This window comes from Lolium rigidum, chromosome 1 (genome assembly GCF_022539505.1).
Source record: "Lolium rigidum isolate FL_2022 chromosome 1, APGP_CSIRO_Lrig_0.1, whole genome shotgun sequence".
Lineage (NCBI taxonomy): Eukaryota > Viridiplantae > Streptophyta > Magnoliopsida > Poales > Poaceae > Lolium > Lolium rigidum.
The window spans coordinates 171833769-171843109 of NC_061508.1; the positions used below are offsets into that span (position 1 = coordinate 171833769).

Below are 9341 nucleotides of genomic sequence, written 5' to 3' on the forward strand. Positions count from 1 at the left end.
CGTCTGGGGTGGCTCCAGCGGGGCGACGCATTTTTTTTACTTGTTTTTTTTCTCTTCTCCATTTAAACATAGTTTCAAATATTATATATTGGAACATGATTTTACACAAGCTAATACATAGTTTGGAACATGGTTTACATAAACTAATACATAGTTTGAACCATGGTTGACACAAATAAAATATTTTAGAAAAAGAAAACCAGTTGTGTTGATTTCCGTATGTTCGCTGCCAAGAAAGAACACTCGAGGGCACACCCAGACACCCAAACTGGAAAATCTAACTGGTGACGGTGCCGCTGTTGGTTCTTCCGAGGAAGAACATCCAGAAACCTTCACTACTGGCTTCAACTGGCCTGTAGCCATATTCGCTGCAAAGAAAGAACACTCTAAGTTCTAACTATCGGTGTCCGAGCTGGATTCGCTGGTGTGGTAGTGCATGCGGCACGCTGTGTCGTCGAACACCTTGACGATCATCTCGTCATCACCCTCGTAGAGGAAGGTGAGCTGGAAGCCGGGCTCGAGCTCGAGATCGTGGGCGAACTTGTCCCACCCATGTGCAGGTCTCCCGTACTAGACCTCGACATTCCACCGGCAGAAGTTGCAGCTGGCCTCCCGTAGCTGCAACTGCGCTGGCTCGACGGCATCGATGAACTCGGCGAACTTGTCCGGGAGCCGCTTGATGCCGAGTGGATCGTCGTCGATGCGGAGGAGGAACTCGAAGCAGCGGTCCTCCTGCGAAGACGAGGAGGGCGCAGGCGACGGCGGCCGTGGTGTCGTAGCTGCTCCACCACGGCGGCCCCTGCCCCTACCACGGCCCCGGGGGCGCCCAGGGCCAACGGGTCCTCCATGGACATCCTCGCAGGCCTGGCTGCGTCACAGGAAGAGCTAGGAGGCGCTACGGCGGAGCTTGTGGCAGCTAGGGTTTGCTTGGAGGAGTGGATGAGGAAGAAGAACGCGCGTCCTCTTTATATAGGCCGGAGGCAGGAGACGGCTGCGGGACGCGTGAATTAACTTCGTTGGCGGAGGTGGGCGATGGCCGTTCGGTAGCTGAGGCATCGCTATTAACGTGGCGCAGACTGCCGAAGCGACGCAGCGGTGGCAGTCGCTGGCACGCCCGAGAAGACGCATCAACGCAGGTCGCTGCCAGGCGTGACTGACGAAACGTCTGGCGTGGCGCATCAACGTAGGTCGCTGCCAGGCGTGCCTGACGAAACGTCTGTCAGACACGAGCGGACACTTTCCGATCCGTAGAGACACATCCGAGACGCATATTTATGTCAGGTTTGCGTCGCCCCGCTGGAGGAGGGCCCAGACGCATTTTCGGTCACGGCGGACGCAAACTGTCTGCAGGGTATATAAGGCACCGAGACGGTCTGCAATAGCACCACATGGTTGGATATCTCTTCATATTTGAAAACCCTGCCACGATAGTGTCCGGGATGGAAAGAAATATCATCACTCAAATAAACAAACTAGGTACCATATGGTGTATGTATGTTGTTGCTGATACCATGTTTTATCTTCAGATTTCAACATGTACATAAATTCTTTCAAATTTGTCATCACTACACAAACTTCTCCTATTACTAGATCGGATAGCATAATCACGCCTTCGGTACAACAAAAACTACTCAGAGTCTGATGAGTTGCCAGTATCTGATTGTCGAACGCTTCGTTTGCTGGTGGCAGTTTGCTTGGAAGGATTTCCAGATCCTTCTCCATCAAGGAAGATCACTTGAGCTTTTGCAATGCGTTCCTCCAGATCATCTGTGCTAAAGTCATCTTTACCACCAAGTTGATCAAATCCAACCTGGCAGTATCACAAATAACAGTTACACTTAATGGCATTTTTCACACTACTGAAGAATTAACTGTGAGAAGAGCAGTCTTACCACATAATCCTCAACCTTGGCATTCTTCACTAGAGCAAGAGTTGGGAGCACAACAATCCTTAGTTTTTCGGTCAAAAAGGGAGACTTTTCAGCATGAACTTTGATAAACCGTGTTTCTACATGCTGTTTCGCAAGAATTGACATGTGCTTGTCCATAACCTGCATCCCGAGAGAGATTTCACAAAATGTCACCATCCGTGCAAACAACCCACATGACAGATACATAGTAACTGCATGGAAAAAGAAAACAAATACAGCAGAGGAACAATAGCTTAGAAGTTATGGTGCCTTCTCAGCGTTCTCCTAATTCACAATGCCAAAGCACATAGCTGTGTGCTCAAGAAAAAAAAAAGAATGAAAAAAAAATGCTCTGAACTCATAAATGGGAAAGCACTGAATATGCAGTGCTATATATACTAGTGCTTGAGTTTCACACACTCATTTTTCATCAGAATATATTTAAAAAGTATGGATATTACAATTTACTATAGAGTAGAGACAACAGCCTGTACTCATGCACTAAAACACAACTATGTTGTCCGCTAGGTATTGCAGCTGGCCACTAAAAGCAAAGAAGAAAGTGTCTAGCAACGATAAATCCAGCGTTGCTGAGCAGTGGCGGGGTGCCGGTTGGTGGTCATGGAACTGACAATGTTGGCAAGGTTGCAGGTAGCAGCGCCGCCAGCCTACCAATGCCAAATCGAGAAGGGTGCGATGGTGCTTCAGGACAGGGTATGGGCCAACTCACCCTCCGGTAACTTCTAGCTGATAGTCTGGTAGTCTAACACTAGGAGCAGGTGCAGAAGACCTGCTCCTCCTTGCTCGTGGTGCTGGTGGTCCACAACATAAGCACTGCAATGGCATGCCGGCGGTGGCCAAAGGATAGGGGCTCCATGTCGACAAGCAGGCCTTGCACCGTCTCATTGCCCTCGACGAGGATGGCAGCATGGACATCAGCACGTCACCATGCACCTGCCGCCGCGGAAAACAGGGACAAGTGCCTGTGGGCACACTGCTTGGACCATATCCGTCAGTGCCCGGGCAGAAAGGGACCCTGCGGCCACCACAGTACAGGAGGGATAAGTAGTACAAGAAGACGGAGGGTCATTCTCTGTCGTTGCAGAAAACCCTCCGATGCCGAGGACAGGAAGCAGCTTGGCCAGTTGGCCATCCCTGTCGCTATCTAACCAGATCTGGCGACTTCTGTTCCCGCCCTTTCTAGGCATTTTATAGTGATGGCTCCTATTATGCCACATTAAACTTGATGAGTATGTACTCCCTCCTTGCCATAATATAGTGTGCATTGGTTTCCGCGGAAGTCGAAATTCACTAACTTTGACCAAGTTTATTGAGATTATCTATGTCTACAATACCTAATGTATACTATATTAAAATAAACTATATGATGAATCTGATGGTATTGATTTGAGAATCTAAATGTTGCCATTTTTGGTATAAATTTGGTCAAAGTTTACACGGTTTGACTTCGAAAAAATCTTATAGGCACTATATTTTGGCATAGAGGGAGTACATGATTAAATTGCAGATGGTGCTTGCATGAATTCCCAATGTACTATTATGAGGATTAGTATTGTATTTTGGTATCTTCTTGTTGTGTCAAATCCTGAAATGGCATCTAAATGTGAACAGAGGGAGTACTATCAAATAAGTGTACATGCGGGTTTTCCAAGACAAATTATGAAGTGAAGTAAAAAATGCATTGGGAAGATGCATCTCTCCTCTTTAATTATTTCACCTCCAATGAGCTAAGTGCACGTAAAAAATAAGGAGAACATGTGCTCAATATTATTGGGTTTGATTTCCGTGCGATAAGAGAGAAGCAATTAAAGTGCATTGGGAAGATAGGAGTACACTCTTTTGTGGACAAAGTTTAGAGCTAGATGTCCACTTATTTGAGGACGGAGGGAGTATATGGTACATGTAGATCCACTGAATAGATAAGTTTTATCCAACAATTATGATCTTTACCTCTAGGACATCCCACATGCATTTTCACAAATACAAAGATAGGTCGCCCATGTCCATCAGCGGTGATGGTCACCGAATTTTGGATGCTGGCGGACACGCTAGGCATGAGGCCAAAGGGGAAAGAGGGGAGCTCCACCGGTAGAGACGGGAGTCACTAGAGAGACCGAGAAAGGGAAGTTCTTATGCCCTGTGCGTGGTGACTTGGTGAGGGCCAGCACCGTGTTGTGCGGGCACGTGCTAAACTGTAATATTGTGACGCGTGTGTGATTGGTGTCTTTTTAATTACTATATACATTAAGAAAAAACAGTAATTATAATTAACTTGCATATACAATGATGATAAAACAATGACTGGGCACAAATTAGAAGCCAAGATAAACTGTTGGATCAGCAGCACCGATCGCCAAATTTTGGATGCAGGCGGACACACTAGGCGTAAGGCCAAAGTGCAAAGAGAGGAACTCCATCGATAGACACAGGATTCATGGGAGTCGCTATGAGAGAGACCAAGAAAGAGATGTGTGTGTGCCTTGCGTGGGGACTTGGTGAGGGCAGCAGGATTGTGATAGTTCTTACCCATGTGTGATTAGTGTCTTTTTAATTCATATACTCATTGAGAAAAACAGTAACTATAATTAACTTGCATATCCATCATAATAAACTGATGACTGGACACAAATTTGAAGCCAAAATAAACCTTAGCTCAAAAGATGACAAACTTATGAAATACTTACTTATATACTTATTTTGTGCTTATAAATTCCAAGTGAGATGTGTCGTATGCTCTGACCATATGTCGCGTACAATTTGTGAATGGTTAGCTCAGCCACGGCATTGTGTGCATACAACTGTGTTTATCTATTTAAGTTAACAAATACAAAAGATAAAAAAATGAAGAGAGCTCAGGATAAAGTTATGTCTTGCCTATTTTAGTCAATTAAATATCTAACATAGAATTTGAAGAGGAGCTCAGGAATCAGGACAGGGTGAAGATAACTTGTAATTTAAAGTAAAAATACATTTTTATTCCCATTAAAATAGTATCTTAAATAAATTAACTCGGTATCTTCAATAATAGAGATAGATATATCTAAGTGTGAAATTTAACAAAATAATATGACTTCCAACTAATATTCGAAGATATATCTTATTTCTATTTTTCTTGGCCGTAAAGAAGGGCTCGTAAAACAATATGACACTAGACATTTCTTGACTTACAACTACGCTAGCCCGCCAAGAGAAACAACTTGATCGGAACGAGTCATAGCAATCTGTTAATGTTTCGTATTCTAAGCTCAATATGAACGAAACATATACACTAGACAGACATAACAGTGATGTGGATTCCTAACTTTTAAAAAATTAACTGACAATTGTAATATTTTCAGGTCTTCCTAGAACAGATAGATGTATGAAATTACAGGCTTATAGCATCTACTCTAAGTGTGCATGATTCTTGTGTACTGTAAGTATTACCATTGGTGTCATCAGCGATAATCATAGTGTAGATATCAGCATGGAGCTTTTCAAAACGCAAAATATGCGGTACTTCCATCGATTATGGTGTGTATTCATACACGTGGGAAAATTAACATTTGATGTTACTGAAATAACTTGCAAGATGAAGCACCTCACAACACATGGACATCGCAAAACAGGTGTTGTCCTAGATAGTAGTCACGTAGAAAAACAACATGCATGATTTGATCGACAACACCATGCAATACTCTGTTGCGATCCAGGTATCAAGCACAAGCAACTACCTAAACAATGGGTCCCAAGTTCATAGCTACTCCCTCCATCCTTAAGTATCTCACTTTTTTCAAAATATGGATGTATCTATAACTAAACTACATCTAGATAAGTCCGTATCTAGACAAAAGTGAGACGCTTATTTTGGAATGGAGGTAATAATTAATAACTGTTGTGGTGCATTCTAGAAGCTGAACAGCAAAGACCAAAGAAACATTGCTTCAACTAATGCTTTTATATCTGGTTCCTTCATTGCCAATCAGAATATGAAGGGGCAATATACAAGAAAATGCTGAGATTAACGGTCTGTGGACATCCACAAGTTTCTGGCAGAAGCTGATGGAATCCCTTCCCTTGCATCATTCAGTGCAATCAGTGCCTACTAGCTAGACAACAAGTGCTTGCAGCTTACATGTACCACCCAACAAGCACAGAAAATAAAGGTAATGTTATTCATTAAAGCAAAAAAGTGGAAGGCTCTAGGTACTGAAGTTCACCTATACATGCACAAATCTAATATAGATGAACTAGGGGTCTGTTCGGTTGTAGAATTAGGTGGAATGGAATGGAACCATTCCATTCCTTGGAGCCATTCTCGCGTTCGGTTCAGGGACAGGATGGAATGGAACCGTTCCTCAAAAGGGAATATTCCGCCCAGATGCGGAACGCACCCGTCCGGGCAAATCGGCCGGATGAGGTGGAATGTCTCGATCTGCGTGCTAATCCCTCTCTCTCCCCTGTGCTAACCCCTCTCTCTCTCCCGGCCGGAGCAACGCGAGACGGAGCACGCCGCCCTCGCCGCCCCAATCTCGAGCACGGCGCGGCGGCCGGAGGCCGGCCACCTCGAGCACGGCCGGAGGCGCGGCGACCGGAGTCCGCCCCAGCCACAGCCCGAGGCGCGGCGGCGCGGATGCGACCAGCCACGGCCGCGGAGGTCGCCGGGCGCGGGCAGGCGACGGAGCGGGGACGGTGGCCTCGTCCAGGCGTGGGGACGGCGGCCTCGTCCAGGTGCGGCGCGACGGCGGCCTCCACCAGCTCCGGCCCCGAGCCTCTCTCTCTCTCCTTGCTCCTGCCTGGCCGCCACCAGCTCCGGCCCAGAGCGCGCCGGCGCGGCCCGACTCCGCCACCCGGCCACCTCCTGCTCCGGCTCCATGCGGGACCTGCACCCGAGGTCACCGGCGCCCGGCCGCCGCGCTCCCCCAGCTCGCTCCCAAGCTTCCTCGACCAGCGCAAGGACGAGGCCGCCGTCCCCACGCCTAATTAGGCTCTAATTAGGCTATAATGAATAATGTTTAGATTAATTAGGCTTTAATTAATTAAATTTTAGATTAACTCCATGTGGTTCCATTCCCTCCTTTCCAGATCAACCGAACGCAAGTATGAAGTGGAATGGAATGGAGTGGAATGGAATGGAATGGAATGGTTCCATTCCATTCCACTTCATCCTAAAACCGAACACATCCTAGAGGAATGTGTTGGTGATGTTTGAAAAATGTAACCAGCATATAAGTAGATATAAGCAGCCAAATGGCATATCAGAGTGGTGGTGCCTAAGCTACATCAAGCTATCTTGATTTATAATGGTGCTCCAATCATAATAGTATAATAGCAATTAGTATCTAAGTGACATAAGTAAGAAATAGACCACCATAATTTTAAGCACTCACTTGCAAATTAATCTAACCTAACACCACAGGAACAACGAAACCCCTCAACATCTTCACATGCATAAAGCCTGCATGCATGCATAATATCAAGCCATACGCATACAATCACATATGAACCCTCATGCTAAAACAGTGTTGCGCTGGTGGTTGGCTACAAGGATGAGCGACAAGCAGTTAGAGATGTTGGTCTGGAGTGGAGCAGCGTCTTGGACACCATCACAACTGCCTTTCGAAATTACAATACTGCGGTGGGTACAGCCAAGCTACACCAACAAGGCCAATGGATTTCCTTTGACCAACCACAAGAAGGCCATGGAATGGAAAAAAAAATAAGGGAAGTTGTGCTGTGTACTTTAACTCTTCAAGACTTAAGAGGGACAGGAGTGTCGGTGCCAAAATTTTAGGGTTCCAATGCTAATTTGCATTGGTTATCAGTCCTCTCTCAACACCAAGGGCTCAATTATTTATGCATAGCACGATTTGAACGTAGTAGAGCTTAGGCCCTCAGGCATAACCTCTGATCACTTCAATGTGTGGGCCAACCATAAATCACTCTCCATTTGGAAATAGGTGACGTTTTGGACTTCTTTTCTCGTTCAAGAATACACGATATAGCACAATTGCAAGGCATTTTTTAGTGATACTTACTAGTATGCCCACATTAAACTTAATGAGTATGCACATGACTAAATTGCAAATGGTGCCTGCATGAATCCCCAATCTACTATTATGAGGACAGGTTTTTTTTTTTTTGATACCATCTTGTTGTGTGAAATCGTGAAACCACATCTAAATGTAAACAGAGGGAGTACTATGTATATGGTACTCGTAGATCCACCTAATAGATAAGTTTTATCCAACAATTATGATCTTCACCTCTAGGGCATCCTGCATGCATTTTCACACACACGGAGTATTGACCTCAAGAACTAATAATCAGACACTGTGCAACGTGAGTGGACAGGCCAAAAATCCTCTAAGTTTCATTTCATTCATAAAAGGCAAGTAATTTAAGTTGGAATGAGTGAAATGTGCTCAGTTGGGGTATCCGTCAATAAATTGATAATAGGATGTTGAAGAGCATGGCTTGTGAAGTAGAAATGGAGCAACGGTCACTCGATAGTTGAGACCAAAGCATTAATCCCAACTCAAGATATCTCGATCTACGAAAAGTAGAGCACGCCCTAATCGGAAGATTCGAGCAGCATTGCAAACCGATGATAGTTTTCTACGAGATCCACATCTAAACGCACCACCCATACAAGCCCTCGACGCAATTACTGGATTCTGTGTGCGACTCGGTCCAAGATCCAATCCGATCTTAACTTGAGACGAAACGAAGAGAAAAGATGGATGCCAAGGAAGCGCACCTTGCAGGGCCAGTTGTCGCGGTAGAAATGGCACACGAGGCGCTCGCTGGCCTTGGCAGCGGAGAAGAACTCCTTCTCGGGGACCTCGGTGTACTCGCCGTGGCCCAGGGCGCGCCACTTGGCCCGGCGCTCGGCGGCGCGGCGCATCTGCAGCATCCGGCGCTCGCGGAGCGCCTCGATGTCGTCCGGGTCGAGGCGTTCGAGCGCGGCGATCTGCTCGTCTAGCTTGTCCTCGACCGCCTTGGCCGCCGACAGGACATGTTGCTCCAAGATCTGCGGCAGTCCGGGCACGCCAAGTCAGAGAGAGGAGCTGAGGAAGCGAGCAGAGCACGATAGGACGGAGATGGGGCAATTACCTGGCTGACAACGCCGTCCATGGCGGCGGCGCGAGGCTGGAGATGGAGATCGGGGAAATGAGAGAGCTTGGGAGTGAAGAGGTAGGCGGGGTGGGTGTTTGCTTCGGCTGAACGAAGCCTCGATCGATGACGCGCCTCCGGGTTTTGTCAGGCTACCGTGAGTGCCGGGCCGGGCCGGGCCAGGTCTCAAGCTAGCCGAATCTCACGGTTGCAAAATGCGCTTTTCTTATGCACCGACCAGGTCGGCCGCTACCAAGCCCGTACACTCTGGTACGGACGAACGGTCATCGCCTTGGCCCATTTTCATTTTTTTCA

General features: G+C 46.6%; 1 protein-coding gene across 1 annotated transcript; it reads right to left on the reverse strand.

Moving 5' to 3' along the window:
* Positions 1 to 1440: 1440 nt before the first annotated feature.
* LOC124682748 (thioredoxin domain-containing protein 9 homolog) lies at positions 1441 to 9129 on the reverse strand. The gene is made up of 4 exons (XM_047217373.1): positions 9027 to 9129; positions 8671 to 8943; positions 1893 to 2051; positions 1441 to 1810 (listed from the first exon to the last, which is right to left on the reverse strand). The coding sequence occupies exons 1-4, from the start codon at positions 9045 to 9047 to the stop codon at positions 1628 to 1630; spliced, it is 636 nt and encodes a 211-aa protein (XP_047073329.1). The 5' UTR covers positions 9048 to 9129; the 3' UTR covers positions 1441 to 1627.
* Positions 9130 to 9341: the final 212 nt, after the last annotated feature.

Coding starts and splice junctions, on each gene's coding strand:
- LOC124682748 (XM_047217373.1), bottom strand. CDS start 9,047: ATGGACGGCGTTGTCAGCCAG. Junction 8,944..9,026: donor TGGACGGCGTTGTCAGCCAG/GTAATTGCCCCA, acceptor GGACTGCCGCAG/ATCTTGGAGCAACATGTCCT. Junction 1,811..1,892: donor CCAAGGTTGAGGATTATGTG/GTAAGACTGCTC, acceptor TGATACTGCCAG/GTTGGATTTGATCAACTTGG.